Source organism: Panthera tigris, chromosome B3, assembly GCF_018350195.1.
Source record: "Panthera tigris isolate Pti1 chromosome B3, P.tigris_Pti1_mat1.1, whole genome shotgun sequence".
NCBI lineage: Eukaryota > Metazoa > Chordata > Mammalia > Carnivora > Felidae > Panthera > Panthera tigris.
Window position 1 is genome coordinate 60,681,569 of NC_056665.1, and position 27,930 is coordinate 60,709,498.

At 39.0% G+C, this 27,930-nt stretch overlaps 2 protein-coding genes and 2 non-coding genes across 12 annotated transcripts in view; 2 read left to right on the forward strand and 2 right to left on the reverse strand.

Annotated features, from left to right (window-relative positions):
* The window catches only part of GANC (glucosidase alpha, neutral C), a 74,977-nt gene extending 61,022 nt beyond the window's left edge, over window positions 1-13,955 (reverse strand). The window contains exons 1-5 of one of the 7 annotated variants that reach the window (XM_042989076.1): window positions 13,934-13,955; window positions 12,859-13,086; window positions 11,156-11,218; window positions 9,727-9,835; window positions 47-174 (exon numbers count right to left, since the gene is read on the reverse strand). In XM_042989076.1, coding sequence (XP_042845010.1) covers window positions 47-174; window positions 9,727-9,835; window positions 11,156-11,218; window positions 12,859-12,887 — 329 coding nt within the window. In that variant the 5' untranslated portion in view covers window positions 12,888-13,086; window positions 13,934-13,955. The other 6 variants (XM_042989077.1, XM_042989075.1, XM_015537373.2 and 3 more) reach the window with 6 other exon arrangements.
* The window catches only part of TMEM87A (transmembrane protein 87A), a 40,051-nt gene continuing 26,038 nt past the window's right edge, over window positions 13,918-27,930 (forward strand). The window contains exons 1-6 of one of the 3 annotated variants that reach the window (XM_042989081.1): window positions 13,918-14,123; window positions 15,396-15,456; window positions 18,608-18,693; window positions 21,771-21,884; window positions 24,084-24,137; window positions 24,214-24,258. In XM_042989081.1, the coding sequence (XP_042845015.1) occupies window positions 13,968-14,123; window positions 15,396-15,456; window positions 18,608-18,693; window positions 21,771-21,884; window positions 24,084-24,137; window positions 24,214-24,258 (516 nt within the window). In that variant the 5' untranslated portion in view covers window positions 13,918-13,967. The remainder of the gene's footprint in view (window positions 14,124-15,395; window positions 15,457-18,607; window positions 18,694-21,770; window positions 21,885-24,083; window positions 24,138-24,213; window positions 24,259-27,930) is intronic. The other 2 variants (XM_007081701.3, XM_007081702.3) reach the window with 2 other exon arrangements.
* Window positions 19,682-19,783, forward strand: LOC122239804. The gene has a single exon (XR_006219190.1). It is a non-coding gene; the product is annotated as a U6 spliceosomal RNA (small nuclear RNA).
* LOC122239750 lies at window positions 22,037-22,233 on the reverse strand. Its single transcript, XR_006219147.1, has one exon. It is a non-coding gene; the product is annotated as a U2 spliceosomal RNA (small nuclear RNA).

Sequence of the window (27,930 nt, forward strand, 5' to 3'; positions counted from 1 at the left end):
AGACCATACTGAGGGTGTATCCAAGATCTCTTGTTCCGTGGCTTACCTTACGGTGCGTGGCTTGCTTGTGACAACATCAGGAACTTCATATCTCGGTTTCAGGGGAGTTTCTTCATTGATTTTAACCCTGAAAATATTTCCCTCTATACCATAAACTTCAGCCAGAAGAGGAACCTTGGAACAGACACGAGATTAGTTTTAACAGGTTATTACACCAGTGATGGCCAGTTCTCGAGTCAAATTACAATAATTAGAAACTATGTTTGAATTATTATAGGCCAAGTAAACTGGAGACAATGGGAATCATGAAGGAAGTAGCTCCCCAATCTTTGTATTTACTTGTTTGGCTATACTTGTGGTACAGCAAGAAACACATTATATGTGTTCTTAAAAATTTTTTTTTTACATTTATTTATTTTTGAGAGACAGAGAGAGAAAGAGCACAAGTGGGGGAGGGGCAGAGAGAGACTGAGACACAGAATCCGAAGCAGGCTCCAGGCTCAGAGCTGTCAGCACAGAGCCCGTCGTGGGGCTCGAACTCACGAAACCGTGAGATCATGACCTGAGCTGAAGTTGGATGCTTAACTGACTGAGCCACCCAGATGCCCTTCATTCTATGGGTTCTATGGCAAGGCAAACCTATAATTGTCCAGACCAGGACCTTTAAAAATGAGAGATCTCTATTAATAATTATACTGACTGATAGGCATGAGCTGAAACTGCTTTTGGAAAACTGGGACATGCGGCCACTTTATCTATGACAAACTGCAGGTGTCTTAGAGTAAGGGTTTGGTATTAAAACTAGGGCAACTGGATTCCAGCTGAATAAAAGATGAAGGATAACCAACCACAGAATGGAAAGGAATAGAGAATAAAATAATGGTCATTGGGGTTCCTTAGGATAGATGCCTGAGGCTTGCTGCTTGATTTTAATCAAGGCACTTCCTGGACACCTGGGAATAGGGCCTGGGGAATTTTCTCTAGAGGTTGGGATGTTCTCAGCTTTCTTAAGAGGCAGGGGAACTTAAGTAAAATTTTGCCTATAGTGTGACATGGAAGCAACATAGAATTATTTAGACTACAGAATTTGAGAAATAAAACACAAAACAACAACAAACCCCAAGAAAATAGAAATGGCCAGATTTAGGTTACAAAATGAAGCATGTAGATCAGAGAAATATGTATTTTTTAATATGAAGTCATCTTTATTATAATTTAGAAGTCCGTTAGAAACAGACATTGATCTTTAATAAAAAAAACTTCTAGGATCTCATGGGTTTCTGTTTCCCATTTAGTTATGTAGTTTAAAAATCCAGTTTACTTGAGAATGGTGGAAAAGGCCAAGTAGTACCTTAGTTTTTGTTACGACAAGTTTTCTTCTCATAGGCATTCTGGAGTCTTTGGGAATTTTAATGGACCTGCCCATTTCCAATGCCTTCTGTGATTCCTTAGAAATTTCAATGGGCACCTGTCCTACAGAACATTCTATTACTCTACTGATTCTTAAGGTATGGGTCTAGGGCTATGCCTGAGAATTTGCTTTTCTAACCTTTTGTTCCCCTTTGATTTACTCTAAATGGCAGTTTTTAAAATGGGTCAAATGTGCCCAAGCTTCCAAACCTGCATGCTTATCTTACAAAAATAGCACTTATCATTCACTTTACCAACAGTCCCCGCCAAATAAAGTTCCCCAAAGCATAAAGTATCAACTGCCAATGTTAGGTGAAGCCCCTCCTCTTTCCCCAGATCATATTATTTGGAATCCTGAGTGAGAGCAAGCAACTCCAACACAGAGCCACAATCTTTCTCAAAAAGCTTGATCAGAGAAATTTAAAAAAAAAATTTTTTTTTTTAATGTTTATTTATTTTTGAGATAGAGACAGAGCATGAACGGGGGAGGGTCACAGAGAGAGGGAGACACAGGATCTGAAGCAGGCTCCAGGCTCCGAGCTGTCAGCACAGAGCCCGACGCGGGGCTCGAACCCACGGACCGTGAGATCATGACCTGAGCCGAAGTCGGACGCTTAACCGACCGAGCCACCCAGGCGCCCCCAGAGAAATATTTTGACAGTTTTCAACTGCTGTGCCATGCCGCAGTGGTTGATAGCAAATCCTTCATTAAATCCTTCATGTGATGCCAGATTCTGGTTACAACTGGGTACATGTACTGTTACTGTAACATCTGTTAAATCAAAGGCTAAGGAGGGCAGGCTGTGTGACATAGTGTAGAACAGGGTCAATGTGGTACAAGTAAAATAGGAAGCAGGGAGAATATCACAGCATTAAAATAAAGATATTATTGGAACTTTGCCTCTTTGGGAATGTAGAAAAGTAGTCAGGGCACTTAAGTAGTGACCCAACACTTAAGAGTGACCACGTAAATAGTGCAGTGGCTCTGGCTCCTTTTACAGATAATTCTTAAAGTAGGGTTATAGTAGGGGTGCCTGGGTGGCTCAGTCAGTTGATCGTCTGACTTCAGCTCAGGTCATGATCTCACGGTCCATGAGTCTGAGCCCCACGTTGGGCTCTGTGCTGACAGCTTGGAGCCTGGAGCCTGCTTCCGATTCTATGTCTCCCTCTCTCTCTGCCCCTCCCTGCTCGTGTGCTGTTTGTTGCTCAAAAATGAATGTCATAAAAAATTTTTAAAAATAAAGTAGGATTATAGTAGAGTAGCAGTGTAATTATTTTTTCTACCTTTATTGAAATAAAATTGACATAATGTACAAATTTAAGGTGTACATCATCTATTGATTCGACACTTATATATTGCAAAATGATTACCACCATAGCATTAGCTAACAACTGCATCGTATCACATAATTACCATTTCCTTTTTGTGATGAGAACATTTAAGATCTACTCTCTTAGAAACATTCAAGTATATAACAGAGTATTATCAGTTATAGTCACTATGCTGTACAATAGAATCCTTAGATCTTACTCATATTGTTTAGCTGGAAGTTTATACTCTTTGACCAACATTACCCTTCCCCTGCCTCAACATACTGTAATTATTCATTGTATGTTTAACATTCTTTTGTAAATTTAATTACTTCAAGTGTGCCATCAGAATTCTAAGATTTAAAAATGTGTCCAAATACAAATAAAGCTGAAATTCTGTTAGATTATGTATTGTCTCCGAAGCGAGACATACATTTCCATTGTTCTCTCAAATTTAACATTTATTTGGCATCTAATATTGTGAGGTGCTGTGAAAAAGATGACTAAACTCTTAGAGGAAGACTGCAATTTACAGACAAAACACATAGTAAACATAAAGCATTTTATAGGTGCTGAGATGGAAGGACAAGGACAGTGCTGTGGGAGAACAAGGAGAGAGAATATTAGTGATGACTGTAAGGAAAGGGGTTCTGGGCTGTCTCTGGGGGAGCAGGACCTTCAGAGATTAGCTGGTCTCTGGGTAGGCAGAATGAGCAAGCACATCCTAAGCAGAGGGCCCACAGGTTGCCTACATATGATGAACAAATTGCACCTAGTTTATGCACTCAGAGATCTTCCCAGTTATAGTGAAATAACTGTCTTTAAAAACAATTTTTTTTTTTAAACCAAAGACTGGTCTGTATGTTCTGTTCCTGAGGCTGCAGCTCAGAAAGAATCCTAATTATATGAGGAGGCAGATAATAACACTGCTTTTATTCTAATGACCTTATACGACCAAACATACGAATCAGAGTCAAAGCTCCATTTTGTTTTCATTTTAGCTCAATTAAGCAAGTGGTTTTTTCCAGTAGGTAATCCTTTTCAAGGTATTCAGATTCATTCAAACCTCCTACTATTACCAACATAGCTCTCATGGTCCAAGCATATAATCTCCTTAGACATTAGTATGCTTTGCTTCTATGATCTGGCTCGTGCTGTTTTTATTGACTTAAAAAAATTTTTTTAATAGCAGCAGATTTTCACTAGTGCAATAAATAAAGCTACTTGGGTTAAAGACAGTGGGGAGACTCAGTGCCCCTGCCTTTGAGCCCCTCCCTGAACTGAACTTTGAGACAACTCCATGGAAACCTGGGCTCTGTGGTTTGACAGTTTAAAAACCACTTCTCTGGGTTTCTCAATTGCCAGTTATTTTTCAGTTCTCCCACCAAAACCTTGCTGTGTCAAAAAGTGGGGACATGAATGTTATGTTCTTCTACCTAATACATTAAGAATTTGTATACATTCCTCTTCTTCTTCTGCTCGGACATTGGTGAAAAAGTAATACACAAATAATTATTGAATCTCTTCTTCCTCTTAGGATTGGAAATGACAATGAAAAAGTATGTTAACTTACAGAAGCTAGATTGCTTAAACTAGGAGTGCATGTTAATACTCGGAATACAGTAACAGTTACACTCAAATCGCAGCAAGATGGATTACTGCAAAATAGGTGAAGAAATATATAATTAAGCATTTTAAATAATGAGACAGCATGGATTTTGCTCCTTAAAAGTATTTAAGATGTGCAAATGTCCACCTACACAGAGAACATGAGATAAATCCTCAGAGAAAGGAGTACATTTAGAGGTTCCTTTTAGCACTACAAGCTTCTATTTGGTTTTTCATAAACCTTTATTCAGAGACTCACTTCTCATAGTCTGGGAAAGAGTACAAATTCTCTTTTCCTATCCTATTTATTCTATGCTTAGTAAAAAGAAAACCTGCTAGTCTGTCATCCATAAGTCTAGTTTTATGTAGTTGTTTTTGTTTTGTTTTGTTTGGCCACATGGACAAAAATACCACCAGGTTGTAAAAACTATGGTGCTAGGAATAGCCCTGTCTTTGTACTCAAGTAGTGGACTGATCACAATTATATTAAAACAAAACCTGTTATTTACCCACAACTGGGAATCACAACTAGTAGAGATTGTGACTGAGTTAACAGAACAGCAAAACCTGCTAGTAAAGGAAACTAAACATGTTGCCATAGAACACATATTTAAATGGCAGTGGGTATTAGGAATGGAAATTATGACTCCATAAACTTCTTCTTGATGGATATAGATCTTGCCTCTCCTCTGGTACCAGGTGTCTTCTCCATACTCTAAAGAACAGTTAATCTAAAAGGCCTACGAGAGTGAACAACAACCTCTCCCAGTTGTTGATCAAGACCTCCCAGAATTCAGGGTACTGGGGTGGCTCAGTTGTTAAGCATATGACCTCGGCTCAGGTCATGATCTCACGGTTCGTGAGAGCGAGTACCACATCGGGTGAGCTCGAACCCCACTTCAGGTGAGCCCCACTCCTCTCTTTCTCTGAAAAAAATAAAAATAAAAAAGACCTCCAGCATCCAGAGGATTGTCTAAGAGTTCATTAAAGTGCTGTATGACACTAACTGCTCCTTCCACTGTTGCAGCCAGTTGGTTTATTATTCCCAAATTAGCTGCCTGTTGACGGCCACTTCTGCAGAAACAGTACTGGCTAACAAGTTGTAGTTCTTCCTCATCTGCTGAGGATGTGGCTGGCTGGGTGAAATCCCATTTTCATCCGGCTTAGATGCAAAGGCAAGGGGTAACTTCATGGAGGTGCTCAGAGATATGCCTGCATCCCTGGAGATGCTGCTAGAAGTGTAGTCTCTAGTGAAAACTTGTAAACAGGCTGTAAAGAAAAGTAAACATGTTGCCAAAAAGTCATCTATGTCATAAGAAAGCATAAAAATTGGCAATATAAAGTAGGTCAAAGGCATAGGTCTATTCCAGGTTAGCCTTGCTAGCAGTGCTTTTTAGCTAGACTTGGAGGACAGAATACATTTCTCTGCTCTGAAGTCACAAGACTAAATCTTCTGTTTCTCAATCTAGGTCAAATTTTCACTGAAGGTAAAAAATCGGTAACAGAAAAAAACAGTTCCAAAAAAGCAGTCAACATTTTACTGTTAACCTTCCTTTAAGATTTTCTTCTGGAAGCCTTTTTATCAAATATCTACCTGATTATTTTGTTCTCAGGAATAGGCAAGATACTATACTGGGGCCCTATGTGAGAGAACTCATGCGTTTTAAACTACAACTGCCTTTTCTTCAAATCCTAGATGTCTTGACCTAGAGACAACACACAGGGAAACACTTCAGCTTGTTCTGTAATATTACTGTTTCAGTAACATCATGTTTGCTATGAACTGAATTGTGTATTCCTCCATGTCCAATTCATATTTTGAAGCACTAACTCTCAATATGATGGTATGTGGAGATGGGGCCTCTGGGAGGTAAACAGGTTTAGATAAGGTCATGAGAGTGGGGTTATGATGGGATTAGTGCCCTTACAAGAAGAAACCAGAGAATTAGCTCTCTCTCTGCTATGTGAAAATACAGTAAGAAGGTGGTAGACTATAAGCCAGGAAGAGGATGCCCACAGACACCTTGATCTTGGATTTCCCAGACTCTAGAACTCTGGCAAAGAAATATCTGTTGTCTAAGACCCCCAGTTTATGGTATTTTGTTATGGCAGTCCAAGCTAAGAAAATGCTCAATGAAGCTCGGTTCTGTTTTCTGGTTGCTTATTAAGGGGTAGATTGGGGGAAGAAGATTGAGAAGAAGGATTTCAAAAATTAACAGTAGACCTTGACAACAAAGTTACTGCTTTAAGAGTTTTAAGGGTGTGGGAGCAGGCCGACACTAAGAATCTGCTTCATCAGTGAAATCTGAGAACTGCAGCTGTGAGCTGAATATGATCTCTTAGACTCTGGGCTCTGTTTCTGTGAACTTGAAGTAAAAAGCTATCATTCTGAATAGGTAGATATGTGCAGCTTGTTTTAAATCTCCAGACCACACCCACACCATATCCTAACGTGATATCTCCCATGAAACGCCCATCTTATCCCAGAAACGACCTCTAAAGCAGGCTGCTTGACTATACAGCAAGCTGGATACAAGGTTCAGACAACTTTGGAGATTACTGTCTGGATCTTCGTTGCCCATATTAGACTGACAGAGGACACGAAACCTTAAGTCCCTATTCGTCATCTCAACTCCAAGTGACAAGGAAAACATTAAATTGGAATTCAGCCCAGAATTTCAGGGTGACCTCCTAAACATATACATGTATTTGCTTGAGATCAGAGCATGCAGATTCTCTATGCAGCCCCAATATTTCTTTTTAAAAAATGTTTATTTTTGAGATAGTACAAGTGGGGGAGGGACAGGGACGGGGTGGGGGTGTAGAGGATCCTAAATGGGCTCTACCATGACAGAACCTGATGTGGGGCTCAAACTTACAAACCGTGAGATCATGACCTGAGCCAAAGTTGGATGCTCAATCGACTGAGCCCCAAAAGCCCAATAGCTGAGCCCCGCAGCCCCAATATTTCTAATACCTGAACATGAAGTCTCTTCCAAGGGGGCCACAGAGTTTTCAGTCCTGGGAGCTATGTTGCTAATATCCTGGATAACCTACCCTTGTTTGTTAGGGCTTCTCAACTCCCTTCTGAGCCATGTGCTGTCTGTGTTAAGATCTTGTGGGTCCTCCTGGACTGTGGCTTCTTTTTTTTGGAAGGCATCCAGATCTGGTGGGCTCTGGTTCTGACACATGACCTGAACAGCATTGTCTTGCACGTTTTCAGGCTCCAAAGAGGGATGTGTGAAGAGAGCTGATCTATAGTTTTGCAAAAGGCTGCGTGTGGGGATCCACCACTAACTGCATTGGTATCAAGATGCATGAACACTTGTATTTTGGTCCACAGGATGCTTCTGCCTCATTTACTTTGTTTCAGCATGAATCTTCATGACAGTGGATGTTCAGATGCTCAATACACTGAAGTTCTCCAAGGATGGGAAGAGATTCTTGCCTGACTATGGGATAGCTACAACTCTCTGGGTTTAGATACATTAGAGATAGGAAGATGAACAAATGACAAAAAAGAAAAAAAAAAAAAGAATGGAAGGTACCTGACATCTGGTGGCAGGCTTAATGACTCCTACAAGGTTTCTAGTGGACTCCTTGCATTTCCCAGAGCTAACTGCTTCTGCTGACCCTGAATACAGAGGTTTGGCTGGGTCTCAGGCTATTAGACCACATGCAAATGGCAGGTGGCTTTTCAGGAAGGAAATCAGTGCTGCCTCATATTTTCCCATGAATGGCTATCAAAGTATGCTAAAAAAAGGTAATTAGTAAAGACTTGGATCAGTTTGTAGAGGACTTTGGGGGTACCATGAGCTGAGAACTCAAAGGTATCAGAAATGCCAAGCAAGGGGGCAAATTCCTCCAGAAAAAAAGAGGTAGTATAAAAGCAGCATTAGGGGGAGCGCCTGGGTGGCTCAGTCTGTAAAGTGTCTGACTTTGGCTCAGGTCATGATCTCAAGGTTCGTGAGTTCAAGCCCTGCGTTGGGCTCTGTGCTGACAGCTCGGAGGCTGGAGCCTGCTTCAGATTCTGTGTCTACCTCTCTCTCTGCCCCTCCCCCAATCATGCTCTGTCTCTCTCTCTCAAAAATAAACAAACATTAAAAATTTAAAAAAAAAACATAAAAGCAGCATTAGGTTTCAGAAAAAGGTTAAACCATCCCATTTGTGTAAAGAGAGATGAACTAAGTGTACTGCTATCACAGTAGCTTGAAATTGGAAACAGGAGAGGGACAGAGAACACAGAACTGTTAATACAATTCTAGCCGTTATTTTGAATTCAGGCAAGAAAAGTATGTTAGAAAATTGCACATCTATGAAACAGCTGCATTTTCTAAAACTTCATAAAGAAAGTAGCTGACCTCACCGTGCAATAGGTCCTCATGTGTGGGAATAAAGCTGGAACCCTTTGCTAAATTAAAGGCTTAATAAATGTTATAGAGAACCCCCTGACGTTGTGGAGCAAGTTTTTCTTCTGTCTTCTCTGAGGAGGTTCCCTTGTGCAGCACCACAGGGCGAGAGCTACAGTCGCCACAGGGAGATATCTCACAGCTTTGCAGCAAAAGGAGGAATTCCTTCTCAGTCATCTGTTAGGGAACTTACACTTCAAGGCTTCAAGTATGTCTTTCAGCTATAAGAATTACCAAGAAGCCAGATTGGTCTGGGAGGCCTTAGAAGCTTCGGATGCCTTTAGAAGACGGGGAGGATCTGGAAGTGTGGGTCAGGCTGGTAGCGCTGTACTTGCACATAGCCATACTTCCTACCTCAGCCCATACAGGACTTCCTCTATGGCTGGCCCATCTGAAGTAGCGGTATGATTTGACAAGTGAGAAAAAGCACTTAAAATACTGCTCTAATCCTTTCAGTATATAATAGCTAGGGTGATCTGCTAGTGAAGCAGCTCAGGAGATGGAACACTTGTGACTTAGGTTTTCAACTCCATAGTCCCTTGTTCCTCTGGTCCACCCACATTTTGAGGTTTGGACATTCACTCAATCTGTACCTTCCTCAGGCCACACGCTCAACTGTACAGGGTATAACACTAATAGAACATGGATGCTTAACAGAGTTGATAGACACAGGTGAAAACACTGATTACTAGCTATGTGACTTAGAACAAGTGACTTCCTAGTCACTTTTCTGTATTATGAAGACTAATTAAAAGGAAATAATATTTGTAAAATACCTAGAAAAGCATTTGATACGCAGGCAGTCTGTAAGTAAATATTCACATTACTTTTAAAGTACTAGTGTACATATGAAAAAGATCACATTATTTCTCCAGCAAAGTTTATTTTTGAAGCATGCATAGTTTTAATTAGCCTTTGTGGAAATTTACTTCATTCAAACCCCATTTAGTATGGAAACAATTTTCTGTAGAAAATACTTCTTTTTTACCTTAGTTGCTTCATTGAGGATTTGGAACTTGGTGCTGTCTTTGCCTTTTGTGGCGGAGTCTAGTAATGCCTGATAGGTGGACTTTGTGGAGAGCTGCTGTTTCTGACGCCTACAGATACAGAGTATACAAATGCCTGAGAATTATTTGTGACTGTCAGCATTCAACAAACTATATTACCACGTGGAAGTCATTAAAATTCACTATGATGATAAATGTATCGGGCCCAGACAGCATTAGTACTCTAATAAAGCACTAACAGAACACTTTGTTATTAGAGTGCTAATAAAATACTAATGAAATTGTTCAACATAACACTGCTCTAGGATGGCATTTTGTCCCCTTTATTGAAAAGGTGGGGCAGTTTTCATAGATGATATTTATTAGCTTGTTAAGTTCCCTTCCACTTTCCATGAAATGTATACTTTAAGAGAAACTCAATAAATTCTAGCGGAAATCCGGTATAATCTAGTGATTTAACAAAATGACCAAGAGTTCCCTATAGAATTCCCTCTAAGGCACCTATTCAGAATTTAAGTGATCTGATTTTCTTCCTTTAGGGCAGTCTGAATAAATTAGAAAGTTGTAACATAGGATACAATTTTTGTGAAAGTAAAATGACCAAAAATTGTAGTGAGATACTCAACAAAAATATTTTAAAGAAATACAATTTTAAAAAGTACAAAACAGTACAAACCCTATGAGGGGTATCTGGTAATAGTTAAAATTTTAAGTGCATTTATTCTTTGACCCAGTCATCCCATTCCTGGAATTTAATCCTATAAATACTCCTGCATGTATAGGAAATGACATATGTATAGTTTTTCATTGTGGCAGTCATTTTATAGCTGAAAGATTAAAAACAACTCAAGGATCTAGCAATAGGAAGAAGACTGAATATATTATAGTACGGCTACCCAATGGAATACTATACAGCTATAAAAAGGGAGAGCAGTCTCTACATACTCAGGATAAACTATTTAGCATTAAAAAAAAAGAAGTACATAACAGCATATATAGGAAGCTACTTGGTATAAGAAGGGCAGTGATATAGGAATAAATGTATTTATGAAAAGAAATAACGGGAGGATAAATAAGAAATTGACAAATCTGGTTATTCAGAGGGACAAGATGTGGAATAGGGTGGCAGGGGACAACCATGGGGGTAACACTCTTCAAAGAATATATTTTTATATTATTTGACTTTTGAAATATGTAAAAGTACTATCTATTCAAAGCCAGAAACACTTTTAAAATATAAATTTATTAAGAAATTTAAATAACATAGTAGTGAGTGTATAAAGGTGAAGGTCTCCTGTCCGATGAATTTCTTAATGACTGTATTTCCTAACTGACTCTTTCCTTAGGAAGCCTATAAACATTACAATATTGCAATGTTTTGATCTAGGTAATATTATTTCCTCTCCTTACCTGTAGAAAGCAATCTTGCTGCAGTCTTTGAAAATGTTTTTATCCACAGCTTCATCTTCAACACTAAATAAAAAGACATTTTAAGAAACTTACTTTCCACAAGGTTTGTGAATCCAATTTTTGTTCCTTCCCTAACTATAGCATGAACGTGGGTAATGAACTTTTGCAATGCAAAATTGTGTCATGGCCATAACCTAACATGATAGCATGTGTGCTGCAGAATAACATCCTTTTGTAAATCACTCAAGGTAAACAACAAAATATCAAGTTCTGGGATTACTCTGAAAGCACTGGAAGGAGAGTATTGTCACTTATGAGGAAGGGTTCTTTTAAAATAATGACTGAAGGCTATGACTACAACAATAAAATAGGAAGGAGCAAAAGCACACAAAAAAAACAACCCACACAAACAAAAATAATCCACTCATTTTTTCAACAAAATATTTGCAGAATATTCTTACTGAGTGCTGGGTTCTGAGGAAGATATGGAGGACTGTGTCAGAGCTTCCTGCAAGAGCCTAACAAACAAGCATGAATCAACCTGACAAATGCTTTATTAGAGGTATGTGCAAGGGGCTAGAGTAAAAACAGAAACAGATGTAGGAGGAAAATCTGTTACTTTCTAAGATAATGTTGACAATCTAAGAGCCAATTTTAAAAAAACCAAGTTCGCAGAAGAGCTGTTTCTGGAATAGAACACGAACAAGATGCATATATATTGCTACTTGAGTATATGTGTTTAAATTATCCTCCAGGGACACCTGGCTGGCTCATTCAGTGGAGCATGCAACTCTTGATCTTGGGGTTGTGAGTTCGAGCCCCATATGGGACATAGAGATTACTTAAAACTAAAATCTTGGGGCCGCCCAGGTGGCTTAGTCAGTTGAGCATCCAACTTCGGCCCAGGTCATGATCTTGCCATTACCAAGTTTGAGCCCCACGTCGGGCTCTGTACTGACAGCTCAGAGCCTGTAGCCTGCTTCTGGTTCTGTGTCTCCCTTTCTCTTTGCCCCTCCCCCGCTCATGCTCTATCTCTGTGTCTGTCTCTCTCTCAAAAAAAAAAAGTCTTAAAAAAAATAAATTAGCCTCCGTATGATTAAAACAACTCTAGGCTATAAAAGGGAAAAAAAACCCACACATGCCTTCAAGCAGACATATTGCTGAATACGGCTGTAATCAGCATGTCTATGATTATGTAGGAAACTATGATTGAACACAAATTTCAAGATATTATAAAAACAAGCCCACACAGATACACTTGGCTGTACTAAAAAGTTGTTTTCTTGTAAGTAATCAAATCTTTCACTAACATAGTCTGTGTCACTGTTTCCTTTAATCAAGCGGCAAAGATTAGAGAAATTTGCAATCCTTGCTTTTCAGTTTTGAAGAATGAACTCTGTAATAATATAGGAAGATGGGGGTGTAGCCTGAAATTCATGTTAGGGTTCTGATCACAATTCTTCCACTGTTCTGTAAAGCATCCTGAAAATATTTTGTGAGGGACTAGCTATTAATATCAACTAATTCCCTGGGGAATTGAGACAACTGGTAAAGATTAAATACACAAATACCCAACATGCAAATAAGAGGCCATTCAAACAATCAATAAAACCTTCAAACCTAATGTTGCTTTCAGGTACTTTCGGGTACTATCTATTCCCTACTGTCTGAAGTCAGTCCCTGCAGGACCAGTGGGCCTTTACCTGATTTCCTCTTTCCCAGCAGCTTCCATGGCTTCCCAGCCCGTCGGACCGGCTCTCAGCTCTTAGGCCAACGCCAAGAGGTTTTTAAAACACTGAAGGGCAGTCTTTCTAAATTACAACCAGCACTTCACCACCATCAAGTTCTTGGGAAATGGAGTCCTCCCCAGGTCCTTAAGAAGTGGCAAAACTACACGTACTCCTGGGTTTTCCAGGCCCAAACTAGCGTTTCTACGGAGATATGACAAAATTTTCTTGCTTATGAGTGCCAACAAGGAACTGCTTTCATTAGGAACCGCAACTGTCTTTGTAGTGGAGGGGGCGTGTACTCAAAGAGCTCTAGAGGATAAAAATCTAGAGCGTGAGAACCAGGTAGTACAGAGACTGCTTGCCCGGTCCAGGTCAAACGTCTGCAGGTTTATTACAGTGACCCTCACAACACAGATACTGAAAACTGGCCCACTCTTTCCGTTTTTAGTTTTAAGTAGAAAGTGCCGTACTGCTCTGTGCTGAAGGTGGATGTTCTCCAGCCAAATTCTACTGCACCATCATGCTTTTCAGGGCTACAACGATTTTTTTTTTAAGGGCTTATCTAGTACAGTAGATACAGCTTAGAAAGTGCTTATACTACACCACTGCCAAATTCCAGTCCTTGCTTAAAAACCTCCAGAAACCAAGAACTCACTACTACCTGCCAAAGAGGCAGTCAGACTTACGGCTTTCCCAGACTTCTGGACCCCGCGTCTCACTTTGACTTAGAAGGTATGAGAGGCGGGGGCGAACGAGAGGAGAGAGCCAAACGCTACACGAGGTGCTTGCTTAAAATCCCCAGCCCCTTTAAGGGGCGGGAGAGAGGAGAAAAGCAGACCTACGCGGAGGTTGATTAACAGCCTAACGCTCCAAGGTGACCAGATTACGACGGGACGACGCCTGCGCTTTCCGCTCTAAACCTCACTCGAGACCGTGACGACTGGCTTAGGGAGGGGCTGCTGGGCGGAAAAACAAACAAGCCCCGCTAGGTTTCGAGGACCCGGATGATCCCGCCCCCAGAGCAGAGCCGGAAGAGGGCGGGGCGAACCGGAAGACGGTGAAATGCTTTCGGTAGGCGCTCCATGGCTGTGAAGATGGCGGCGGCTGCGTGGCTTCAGGTGCTGCCTGTCATTCTTCTTCTTTTGGGGGCTCAGCCGTCCCCATTGTCGCTCCTTGGTGTAGGACCGGCACCTGTCGCTGCTGCTGACCGATCCAAGTGGCACATTCCGATACCGTCGGTGAGTGTTCACTTCAGAAGCAACTGAGCCTGGACGAGCAAGGGGTGGGGCTACGGCGGCCCTAGGGGTCCATGAAGGTTCCGCAAAAGTCCGCTTCAAAAGGGGTGGAATTGCCTGGAGCATCTGTGTCGCTGGATAGCAAGGATCCACTACCCTGGAGCGGAAAGCCGTGCACTTCTGTGGGTAGGTTAGCAGGAGTGCCAGAGCCGCTTCAGGAGCGGAGAAGAATGGTGGAATGGTTTCTTATCAGCTAAGTCAGAGAGAACTTTCAGTGCCTTACGTGAGACGTGTAAAGTTGATGGATGATAGGTGGAGAACGGTTTCCCTTTCAGCTGAAGTTTCACAGAATCCAGTGACCCCAGGTTGGATGAGAGAGATCTGTTTATAGGTGTCTTTATCACTTTTTTCCTTTGCACTTTTTGTTACTGGATGATTGTACTTACGAAGTTGTTTGATTTCCTTTGCACTTTCGAATGGTTGTTCTAAGCCTTGTGTGATGAGGAAGCCTAGGCATTTAAAAAATATATTCTAAAATGAGAATGGCTGAAGTGGTAGAAATTGTGTTCTAAAATTTGACATGGTAAAGGTAGGCTGTCTTTTGGACAACTTACTAGATAGGTTGACCCTTTCTGTCCCCCACCTCACTCCTTTACACCTCATTGGAAGTAAGAGTTTTTATAGTCCTGTGAGCTCACAAAAATCGGATGCACGCAGGAAATGCCGAAAAGCAATAGTCCTATTGAAACCACGGTGGCCTTTTTGTTTGATTCTGCTTTGCTCACTGGTTGTAATGTCCAAATCTTATTTGTGCTTTTATATGGCGAGCATTATAGCTTTTGTTCGTTTGGTGAAGATCTTCAGGTTCTGAATTTTAGCTATTGTTACTAAAATGGTTAATAGTTAAACCTGTCTGCTCATAGAATAGTTTATTTAAGGAAATGATTGGTTATTCTGAACAGTGATTAGTGAGTAAAGCGAATGAACTAATTAAGGAGTACCTCCCGTGAAGATTTAAGTTAGGATTTCTAGCAGTTTCTTTTCTAGAGTCCTTGCTTCATGGCCTGTGGGGGAAAAATCATGTCTCTGCACCAAGCTACAAAATTCTGCAGTTTGGATACGGTTGAATTTTACTAAAAGGAAGGATACGATTTTGTTGTTGTTTAGAAAACTAACTTAAACATTTTATAAATTTAGGTTTTTTTAACAGTTATATTCTGCCTTGGGAATTAAAGTGATCTATGCTAATTATCTTTCTCTCCTTTATCTTTGCAGGGGAAAAATTATTTTAGTTTTGGAAAGATCCTGTTCAAAAATACCACTATCTTCCTGAAATGTGAGTTTTTGCATTTCATGAAGTTTTTGAGTGATCTTTAAACTTTTAAATTACCTATTTTCTATCTCTGATCTTCTCTAAACATAAGTTTTGAAATTTAATAGTCTGGCATTTTCTAGGCATAAACACGTAGTATAAGTAAGGTCTTTTCCCTGAGTAATCTTCAGAATACTTGTGTGAACTTTATTTTCTTCTCCTGTTTTTCTGGTGTTTACACTTTACAGTTAGACAAATTATGTCTGATGGTATTTTAATCTGCCCTCTGTTAGATACCACCAATTTTGCTTTTGTGTGCTTGTTAGGTATTTACTGAACAAATGACTTAGGTGTCAGACCTTTGGCTCTGCACGAATATGTTCAGTGATCCTTTGTTTACCGAAGGAGTATTTTGCTATTTAGATCTTTGGAAGAGGAAGCTCAAAGATATTATCAGGAAGTAGGGATTACATGGAATTAAACCAGTCTGTCCAGTGAGAAAACCACTGTATCTGAATCCAGAATTTCCCATTGCACATTAAAGAAAAGCTTCCTTTTATTTTTGAAAATGGTTTTATTTTAGGGAATAAATGATCATGGATAGCTCTATTTCAAGATCAGGGATAAAAGTTCAGCTCGGTGCCCGGGTGGCTTAGTCAGTTGAGCATCTGACTTTGGCTCAGGTCATGATCTCACGGCTCGTGGGTTTGAGCCCTGCGTTGGGCTCTGTGCTGGCAGCTCAGAGCCTGGAGTCTGCTTCAGATTCTCTATCTCCTTCTCTGTCCCTCCCTCTGCTCTGTCTCTCTTTCAAAAATAAATAAATTGGGGTGCCTGGGTGGCTCAGTCGGTTGAGCGTCCGACTTCAGCTCGGGTCACGATCTCACGGACCGTGAGTTCGAGCCCCGCGTCGGGCTCTGGGCTGATGGCTCAGAGCCTGGAGCCTGCTTCCGATTCTGTGTCTCCCTCTCTCTCTGCCTCTCCGCCGTTCATGCTCTGTCTCTCTCTGTCTCAAAAATAAATAAACGTTAAAAAAAAATTTTTTTAAACAAAAATAAATAAATTAAAAAACATTATTTAAAAAAAGTTCAGGTCATCCATATGTGCTTCTGTGCACATCTTTCTTTATGAAAGTGCAAAGTTATAAGTTTTAATTGGATGATTTTATTGTTTTAATCATCTAGTGTGTACTTATTAAAAACCTATTATGTGAAGCACTGTTTTAGACAGTAGGAAAATGATAGAAAAGGTCCTCTCTCTTACTGAGCTTATAGTTTAGTGGGAGTGAAGGGGACCTATAGAATTTCTATGAAGAGAAGACTATATCCATGAAAATACAATCTCTTGACTAATGACTTCAGTTTGGTTTAAATTACATTACTCTGACAAACTGGTCAGTCTTAAGAGGTTGGTGTGCTAGATAAGAGTAACTCTCAGGGAGAACAGTGTTTTTGGTCTTTTGAGATAGCCTGACAACTTGCATGCTGTTCTACCTTTTTATTATGTGTAGTCTTTTCTTTACCTGTATTTTGGTCAAATGGTGCTTTGCCAAGTTGTACAAGCTGCATATTTTGTAGTGTCTGCATTTCATATTTTTGGAGAATTTGAAGCCCCTGAAAATCACATTATCTCTCACTTTGTTACTTCTCTGCTTTCTCACATATGCCTTGACTCTGATTTTATACTTTTGGGCGTATGGTAAATAGCTTTCCATGAAATTGCTAGGACCATTTTTGTCTCTTAAATCTAACCATTCAAAGTTCTGAATGGTGTTTTTTTAACATAATAGTATTTTTGCAGCCAAGTTTTCCTGCAGATCTTCTTTTAGGGGATTTTCTTATTAGCTTCTGTTTAATCTCTCCTTGGTATGGTTCTTCTGAGTAGTTTATATTGAGATTACAATATCCTTTTTATCATTTCTGTAAATTCTATTCAGCACATCAGAGTTTTGTGTATTTTTAAACATTTTTTAATGTTTATTTCTTGTTTATTTATTTATTTTGAGAGAAAGAGCACTCACGCACACACGCATTGGCAAGTCAGGGAGGGGCAGAGAGAGAAGGAGTCAGAATCCCAAGCAGGCTCTGCACTGTCAGCACAGAGCCCGACATGGGGCTTGAACCCATGAACCAAGAGATCGTGACCTGAGCTGAAATCAAGAGTCAGATGATTAACCAACTGTGCCACCTAGACATTACAGAGTTTTGTGTATTTTAATTGAACCTTGTAAAAAAAGTGTGTCACTTGAAAATTAATTTGAGAAAATAAAACAAATATTAGGTGCGCGTCTTACGTTAATCAAAATCAGATTCCTAGATGCCGTCATGTTTATCTTTGTCATATGTGCATAAAGCAGGTATCTTAGAGTTCCATAGTGCAGCTGCAATCAAAGATAAGCTGACTTCCAGGTGAGACAGCTGATCAGTCATATAGTCAGATTTATACTCTCAAATCTTGAGACTAATGCATTGGTCCACTAGAATATTGTGTTCCAAACTACGTTTAATGAGTTACGCAGCCACTATGATTTTGTGAAGTTCCTTGAGGCTTCTCTTAAGGTGGGTTTTGGAAAGAGTCTAATGCTCTTTCGGTGTTGCTTTTGCTCTTCTGCCTTCCCCAGCCAGGTTTGCTTTTTGTTTGTAGTTCTTTGTCTTGTAGTCCAGTTTGGTATCTTTCAAAGTCTAAGCCATTAATTTTTCCCTCAGTAAAGCTTTGAGTACTGCTTTGTGATGACCCTAATGTTATTCCTTGTCTTTCCAGCTAGAATGTAGCCTTTTAAGGGTCCTAGTCTCCTCTGGCTTACTGTCAGTTAGCTTTGTATACTTCAGTGCTCTGCTCAGTAAATACTTGAATGATAATAGAAGAGTGGTTTTAACTTAGGACTGCTTTATCACTTCCAGGTTTTTCCCAGCGGAGAACCAGAAGCTGAGGTTTTAAGGCATAAAAGTAGATAAACTTAAACAGGTCAAAAACTGTTCTTTTGTGAATAACAGTACTTACTTTTATCTGAAGAATATCCAGTTATTTTACATAAATTATTTCATTACCTCAAGTTTGGAGAAGGGATGGTCTTTGAGTATCTAAATTTAGCAGGAAAAAATAAGATGTGTGGTAACAGTTTAGGAAAAATGCTTTGTTTGGGACTCATCTTTATTCACAAAGTTTTCTTCTTTTATAGTTGATGGAGAACCTTGTGAGGTATCTTTGAATATAACCTGGTATCTGAAAAGTGCTGATTGTTACAATGAAATCTACAACTTCAAGGTAAGGAGTATAAGATTAACAAACTTTTTCTTGGACTTTAGATATCATCAGGTCCTAACCTGATAGAGGGAGGAGTGTCACATAGCTACGAGGAGGTAGGAGACAAGCTGAAGTTAGAATCTGTGCTTCCCAATTTATAGACTTACTGTACTAGCAATTCACAAACTTTTTGGTCTCAATCCTTAAAAATTACTGTAGAATCTAGCTTACCTTGGCAGCACTGTAGAAGTGCTGACAGTGCTGACTCTATCTTTGGCCCTCTATCTTGTTCATGTGTGTTCGATTACCTCTCTTGAGGGGCTACGTGTTCCAGACCCCTTGGAGATGAACATACATACCTTAAAAATGTCCACCAAGGCTGGGACAGGGGGAGCCTTGTTTTGGCCTTCCATTAATCTGTTAGAGATAACATAGTCTTTCCCCCTCCTGATGCGCAGTTGGTGCCACAAGATCTAATTAATGCTTAGCTTTTAATTAGATGCATGCAAGCCCTTTGGAGGTACATGGGAGCCCTTTGATCTCACTACAGTGTCCTTTTGTGTGTCCCCTCACTGTATAAAACCTGTGGACTAAGGTCTGGACTTTGTGGAGAATAACTGCAGCTGCCGTGAATCACACTCTGCCCATTTCCCTCCCCCTGTCAGTAAGTTACCCCGAATAAAACTCTGCATAAACTGTAGAGAGTCGCCTGCTTTGTTTTCTGGTCTTAAAATACTTCCTCGGGGCGCCTGGGTGGCTCAGTCGGTTGAGCAGCCGACTTCAGCTCAGGTCACGATCTCGCGGTCCGTGAGTTCGAGCCCCGCATCGGGATCTGGGCTGATGGCTCAGAGCCTGGAGCCTGCTTCCGATTCTGTGTCTCCCTCTCTCTCTGCCCCTCCCCCGTTCATGCTCTGTCTCTCTCTGTCCCAAAAATAAATAAACGTTAAAAAAAAATTAAAAAAAAAAATACTTTCTCAATTTGGGGGGTACTTTACTGTCCCTCCCCCACCTTCTAACAAGCACATATACTAAAATTGGAACAACACAGAGAACATTAGCACGGCTCCTGCACAAGGATGACACGCAAATTCGTGAAGCGTTGAATATTTAAAAAAACCATTACTGCACTCTCCAAAAAGCCTTTGTTCATGTGGGTTACCGTATTAGAAATTAAAACACAAAATACAAAAAATATTTATTAATTTATTTTAAAATAGCAATAATAAACCATTGCATGTTAACATGAAAAACGTTTTTTTAATGAAAAATGTCTTTTTCAGAAACGTAGAAGGGTGGTATTTGTATTTTTGCAACGCCTTTCATTTAATGTTGGATAATTGAAGACAGCTGGATTCTTATATCTTCTTCAGTTTATTGTAATATATTATTTTGGTTGAAATGTGGCCTCACACAGATACATAGTTGGAAAAAAGAATGATATCTTAATAGTGTTTTCAGATAATTGTAGATACTGTTTTTTGATCCTGTACCAAAACATAACAAGTAGAGAGTTTCTTAAAGGTTGGTGGCAATGTAGAATCTGAAACCATATCAGTGGGTTCTTTTTCTACTAAGTGAGTTGGTGTGTCATGCACTTTGGTCTTTTATCCATGTCTGATTTTGTAACAGGGTTTATTTAGAAAATACTTGTTGACTGATTTTTATCATTCTTTCAAATACTACCTCATTTTACAATTAACTTGAAGTTATATTTGTTAGCATCACCCTCTGTCACATCAGAAACTCCTTAAGTACTGGAGGCTGTTGAGCTCATGGTGAGGAAGATACAAGTTTTCCGAAGTCCAGTTTTGGCTTGGAAGTTCAAATTTTGTCATTGGCAATAATACTGTCAGGTGTTGTCCTTGAAGTGACAGCCTTCCTTTGCCCATTTTCAAGAAAATATTTCCCAAATAACCAAGTGTGAATAACTAGTTTGTCAGTTATTCTTTTAGGTAAATGAAAAAAGTGGATAGCTTAGGTTGTAAGTCAAAATAGTTGTGAAGTGTTTTATCTCAAGTCATTTATAGTATTTTGCATGTTTTCCATTTTGTCTCATAGAATATTTAAAAAGGCATGTGCTCACAGTCCAGATTTAATAAGATTAATAATTTTTGCTGTTTTAGTGAAGCATTCTTATGTAAAACTGGTATTTAAAATTATTTTTTAAGCTGTAAGTTTGTGACTGACTACAATGACGACTGGTATAATTAGGTGCCACTGCCTTGGTTCCTGATAAGGGGCAGCAATTTTATCCACCATTACTTTGCATTATCAGTACAAGGCAAATGACATTATTATTTTATTAGTAGTAGTATGGAAATAGTTTTAGACCTCATTTCACAATTGACATAGTACACTGTACTTGGGCACTGAAGATATATGGCTCCAGGGTGGATTTTTCAGGCCTTTTTCATTCCGTTTCTGTTCTCCATTTGTTATTCTCTTCCTTTCCGAAGATAATCTAACTGGTCTTTAAAAAATGTCTGCCATTCACTTGGTTTTTCAAATCTTAAGCATTTTGAATTTCTGCCTTGTGTTAGGGTTTTACATTATCTTTTTTGTGGTGTTGATTTGTTTTTTGCTCTTGTTATACAATGTTGGGTATGACTGATAATGATGAGGACTAAAAGGATTGAAGAACTTAGGGAGAAATGATAATATGTCCAGAATGTAGTTTGAAGCATTATTGATGTTTCTCTTAATCAATCGCTAGTTGAATTTACAGTTAAAAGCTTCATACATTTGAAACTTGTGATAAGCTGGTCAAGAGCTTAGCAGATCCCCAGATAGGTAATACAAGTTAAGAATTAAGAATGTCAAAATTATCTTGGGTTGCCATAGGACAGAATTACAGAAATGACAAGCAGATAGTTGGAGATGCAAAACTGGAGCTTAGAAAAAAAGAGAGAATTCTGTATGTTAGAGTCTACTACCGTTAGATTCTTGGACATTATTACAGTTTTTATTTGATGTTGTAAGTTTTTAAAATAGCAAATCCAAAACTGTACCTGCCCTATAGGAAATCTATCTGTTATTTTCTAAATACTTTACTTGTGAAAAGTAAGTTGTGTGCGTTGTATTTTCTCTTGTTTTTCCAGGCAGATGAAGTGGAGACATATTTGGAAAACCTTAAGGAAAAAAAAGGCTTGTCTGGGAAATACCAGACATCATCAAAATTGTTCCAGAACTGCAGTGAGCTCTTTAAAACACAGGTAATATTTGATAGTGGTTGGAGGGAAATAGAAGAGATAAACTACATAATACCTCTATATTTGGTGATCTCCATTTCCCACTTCTGAATTCTTTGTTCTGACAGAAATAAGTTAGAAGCATGTTCTGTTAATTGCACATTCAGCCACTTAATATTTATCTCATCAAAAAGAGGATGTGCTTTCCTTTGTGTGTAAAAAGCAAATCCCCACTTTTTATTATGGTAAAATATAAGTAAAATTTACCATTTTATCTATTTCCAAGTGTGCCATTCAAGGGTATGAAGTACATTTGCACTGTTGTGCAATGCAAGTTCTGCACTTGATCTTAGCCAAAAGGCCGAGAAGCGATGCAATGCAAGTTCTGGAGATGGCTAGTGGTATACTAGTCATCTCTAGAACTTTCTCATCATCCCAAACTGATACTTCATAATCATTAAACAATAACACCCCCTCCCCTCACATCGCTGGTAACAACTACTCTGCTTTTTTCCATGAGTTTCACTATTCTAGATACTTCACAGAAGTGGAATCATACAATATTTGTCCTCTTTCCCTTAGCAGGATGTTTTCAAACTTCCTCCATATAGCATGTATCCACTTAATTCCTTTTTAAGGCTGAATAATAGTTCATTGTACATGTATACCACATTTTCTTTATCCATTCATCCACTGGTAGACATTTGAAACTTCCAGTTTTTCAGTTCTTTTGTGATCTCATTTAATTGATACATTCCCAGAAATACCATTGTTTCTAGATTTTATTGTTACAGGCCTGAACTCAACTTTTTTTGAGTAAAGGGGAAGAGGTGAATAATATGTATTTTTAATGCTTACATATATGTAATCACGTAAGTGGAATTTTGATTCTAAAGTCTTTTTTCTTAGAAATAGAATATGATGCCAGTTTTTTGATAGAAAAATTACATGTTTTATAGGTGTCGAAAATAGTTATTATTAACTGTAGCCTTTTCTTTGTTCTTATTGCATTTGAATACTGCTTCAGAATATTTAGCAAATTGCCTTGAAGAGGCAAAGCATTCATGGAACGCTAGGTTTTCTGTCCAGTTACTAGAAATAAAGTTTGTTGATGAGACTTTAATAACTAGTAATTGATAAGCAAATAAAATAAAATTGATAATTGAACTATAACAGTTGATAATTGAGTTCTTGTCATAGCTTAGATTTTATGGATTTGGAGGAGAAAGAAGATATCTTTAAAATGATAGAATAAGAAAGCTGGAAAAAATGTGATGTTAGTTAGGGGGCTTTCATTTAGTTTTTATAGGTTTATCCCCTAGCTTGGGAGGATTGGTTGGCCTTTCTTAGATTTGATCATGGAAAGCTACCTGCTGTATACTGTTGCCGTAGGTTCACTGCTTTTAGATCTGCTATAATCTTTCCAGGGTCTTAGCATATTATCCCTATTGGTAAGGTTACCTCTCCTTCTTCAGTCTAATGTAACAGAGTTGGAATACATGCTCTAATTACTCAGGAAGGAGAATGCTTCATCTGCTGATACCTGGTAAGAAAACATTAGTGTGGTTTTTTTATAGGCATGGAGAGTGTTGTGGTGGAAGGAGCAGTAGACCCAGGAGTTAGAAATCCTAAGTTGAGGGGCGCCTGGGTGGCTTAGTTAAGCGTCTGACTTCAGCTCAGGTCATGATCTCAGGGTTTGTGGGTTCAAGCCCCGCATTGGGCTCAGTGCTGACAGCTCAGGGCCTGGACCCTGCTTCAGATTCTGCCTCCCTCTCACTCTGCCCCTCCTCCACTCACACACTCTCTCTCACTCTCTCTCTCTCACTCACTCTCAAAAATAAAAATAAACAGTAAAAAAAAATTCCAAGTTGAAATTCCATTTCTGTATCTAAAGCTTGATAGCTCTGAGCCATATTTTTCTCATATGAGGCAAGAGAGGGAACCGTAAGATCTCTCTATCCTAAGCATATGTTTTCTGTTTTAACGTTTTTTTAATTCATAAATATTTTTAATTCTTAACAGAGAAATTGAGTGGCCCGTTTAGTTTGATAGTAGTTTTTAGTTCTCACTTGTTTGTGGTTAATTGGAAATCTTCTGTTTGTCAGTGCCATATTATTTAGTGTTACAGTGTATTTTGCTTCAACCACGTTTTTGTAGGTTTTGAACTTTTTTTTTTTTTTTTTACTATTAAACATTAATTTTAATGTTATGTTTTTTTCATAGAGCTTTTCTGGGGATTTTGTACATCGATTGCCTCTCTTAGGAGAAAAACAAGAGGTAATTGTTGTCATTGTTATGTATTTCTAAGCATAAAGTAAAAATTCTAAATTAACTTTCTTTTTTTAATATTTAGGCTAAGGAGAATGGAACAAACCTTACTCTTACTGGAGACAAAACTGTAAGTGTAGTAGGAAATTGGGGGCATTGACACATATTTCAATTTTCTTATATTTGTGTTGAATTATCTTGGTATCCTACTATTTAATGTTTATTTATTTCTGAGACAGACAGACAGAGCATGAGTGGGGGAGGGGCAGAGAGAGAGGGAGACGCAGAATCTGAAACAGGCTCCAGGCTTTGAGCTGTCTGCACAGAGCCCAACGTGGAGCTTGAACTTACAGACCGCGAGATCATGACCTGAGCCAAAGTCGGACGCTCAACCCACTGAGCCACCCAGGCACCCCAGTATCCTACTATTTAAAAAGGAAACCTAAAAATGGAGGTTTAAACACCAAAATGTTAGGGAACCTGGGTAGCTCCATTGGTAGAGCGTGTGATTCTTTAAAAAAAAAAATTTTTTTATTATGTTTATTTATTTTGAGAGAGAGAGAGACAGAATGCCAGTTGGGGAGGGTCAGAGAGAGATGCAGACACAGAATCCGAAGCAAGACCCCAGGCTCTGAGCTGTCATCACAGAGCCCGACACGGGGCTCAAACCCATGAGTGTGAGATCATGACCTGAGTCGAAGTCAGACCCTCAACCGACTGAGCCACCCAGGCGCCCCGAGAGCATGCGATTCTTGATCTTAGGGTCATGAGTTTGTATCCCACTTTGGGTGTAGAGGTTACTAAAAATAAATAGATAAATAAACCTTAAGCACTAAAATGTTAATAATGGTTGTGGATAATATTATGAGTGACTTTTATTTTCTTCTGTGTTTCCTGTATTTTCCATATTTGTTACAGTCAGTCTTGTTTTTGTAATTATCACCCCATAAATGTTACTTGTAAATAAGAAGGAACTTTTTTTTTTAAGTTTATTTATTTATATTGAGAGAGTGCGTGGGCAGGGGAACAGCAAAGAGAGAGGGAGAGAGAGAATCCCAAGCAGGCTCTGCACTATAAGTGTGGAGCCCTGGAGCTCAAACTTATGAACCAGGAGATCATGACCTGAGCTGAAGCCAAGAGTTGGACACTAAACTGACTGAACTACCCAGGCCCCCCCCCCCCCCCCATTTTTCCTTTTAAGTTTTTAGTCAGCCTCTCTGTAGCCCCACCTCCTAACATTGCCTGGGGCAGCCATGATCTTTCACAGTTGCTGCTGAGAGTCTTTGACAGTACCCTGAGTTTAGGGTCCTTTCCACTGAATGAGGTTGAATCAGGTCATAAAAAATAAGCCCTGGGCATAACAGATAAGTGCCAGACAGTTCTGCCCTGGGTTTTAGGGCATCTCCAAACTTTTCCTGTTTTTTCCAATGGCTGCCAAACTGCTGTTTTTCCACAGCTGTTACTGCTGTGGGAACTTTGGTTTCAGGGAGCTTGTAAGAGGGACATGGGATGAGGATGAACAAAAACACCACAAGCTTGCTTTTCTTAAAAAAATTTTTTTTAATGTTTATTTATTTTTGAGAGAGAGAGACTGAGTGCGATCAGGGGAGGGGCCAAGAGAGAGGGTGACACAGAATCTGAAGCAGACTCTAGGCCCTGAGCTGTCAGCACAGGGCTGGACGAGGGGCTCAAACTCATAGACTGCTAGATCATTACCTGAGCCGAAGTTGGACACTTAACCTACTGATCCACCCAGGAGCCCCTGCTCAATGTTTTTATAAAGCTAAAGCTGCTCTAAAAAAATCTATTAATTTAAAAAACATTATAATGGCAAATATATCACATTATTGCTTGAATCGAACCATAAAATTGAGTTAATAAAAGCATTAAATCTGTTTTTAGGGAGTAGGGGCAGCAGGGAGAAGCCCCTTTGTCTAAAAAATGTCTTATCAGAGCTTTAATAAAAGGGGATAGAGGTGCTAAACTTGTGAGAACCCTTTAAAAATAGAATTATTAAACTATTCTCCTCTTAGGCAAATTTTCAGGAAGAATGACGAAAGATAGTTTTTTAACTTCTTTTGACTATACTCTGACTAAATGCCTGCAAATACTACTTTGATATTCAACAGGGTCATCTTTCAGCCAGCTTTAATCACTAGGAACAGAGCTCAAGCCTTGAGAAGAATTAAAAAGAATGCTATGCACAGAAGACCACTGAAAATGCACAATTACATGTCCTGTATGCATATAAATAAATATTCACTTACAACAATTTTTTAAAAATACAATTTATAACAATTTAACTTGACAAACTATATAAAATCTATTTGAAATTATAACAGTCAGTATGAGGAAAGAGGGAAGCTCAATCTTATTTTCTTGGGACCATAAATTGCTACAATTTTTCTCCAGAGCACTTAGACAAGCACAAGAAAAGTACTTATAAAATGTGCATACATTTGGACCTAGCAACTCCACCTCTAGGAATTTAGGCTAAGAAAACATAAATGTGCACAAAAATATAGCTAGACATCATTTGCTGACGGCTTAGAGCCTGGAGCCTGTTTCAGATTCTGTGTCTCCGTCTCTCTCGGCCCCTCCCCTGCTCACGCTCTGTCTCTCTTTCTCAAAAGTAATAAATATTAAGAAAGGTTTTTTTCCTTAAATTGAGCAAAAAGCAGGATTCCCACATACCGCCTCTACAAATGCACACTCAAACTTCCCCACCATGGCCTTCCTGCACCATTGTGGCACATTTGTTACAATTGATGAACCAATGTGGACACATTGTTACCAGCCAAAGTCCATAGTTACATTAGCTGCTTTAGTTCTTTGTGTTGTAAAGTGTTTGGTTTTTAACAAATGTAAAATGACAGATATCCCCCATTATAATATACCAGAATTGTTTCATTGCCCTAAAAACCCTCAATACTCCTTCTACCTAGTCATCTGCCTCCCCTCAAGCACCTGGCAATCACGGATTTATTTTTATGTTTTTACTTTTTAAAATTTTTTTAATTGTCTCCATAGTTTTGCAGTTTTCAGAATGTCATATAGTTGGCATTGTATAATGTATATAGCCTTTTCAGATCGGCTTCTTTCACTTAGTATTATGAATGTAAGGTTTCTTCATGTTTTCTCATGGCTTGATAGTCCATTTCTTTTTAGTGCTAAATAATATTCCATTACCTGAATGTACCACAGTTTATTTTATCCATTCACCTATTAAAGGACATCTTTGAAGGAGCTAATATTGGTACCCATCTGATGGGGTTATTGTGAAGATTAAAGACTGTGATAAATATTAAACATGACAGAGTGCCTGGCATCTGAATGTTATTTTTACAGGGTCAAAATATCTATATTCCAGAATTAAACGGAAACTTTATAAAATACTAGAATATGAGAATTAATTAGTCCCTTTTAAAATTTGTAAGAGGTAGTTTTAAGATATATAAAATTAATACCAGAGCAACTTGTTATGCCTAGTTTTATTGGTTATTGAATAAGTAAGTTCAGGAAAGGTTCAGTCAATATGGATAAATAGTACATGATGTACCTGTAACTTTGAAGCTCTCAGTTTTTCTCATAAATTGCTCCTGAATTTTGTCGTAAAGAGTCCTTCAGGCAGAGATAAACCAATGAATGATTCAGCATGGCATTTATGTTCTTAAGTTACTGAGATAACCTAGGAAATGTATAGCTATGGAATCATTTAATCTACTTTGACACTTTGGGTTTGTATCATGGAATGTAATTTTTGAACTCTCGTTTTAGCTTTCTCTTGGGTTGTAGGATAATT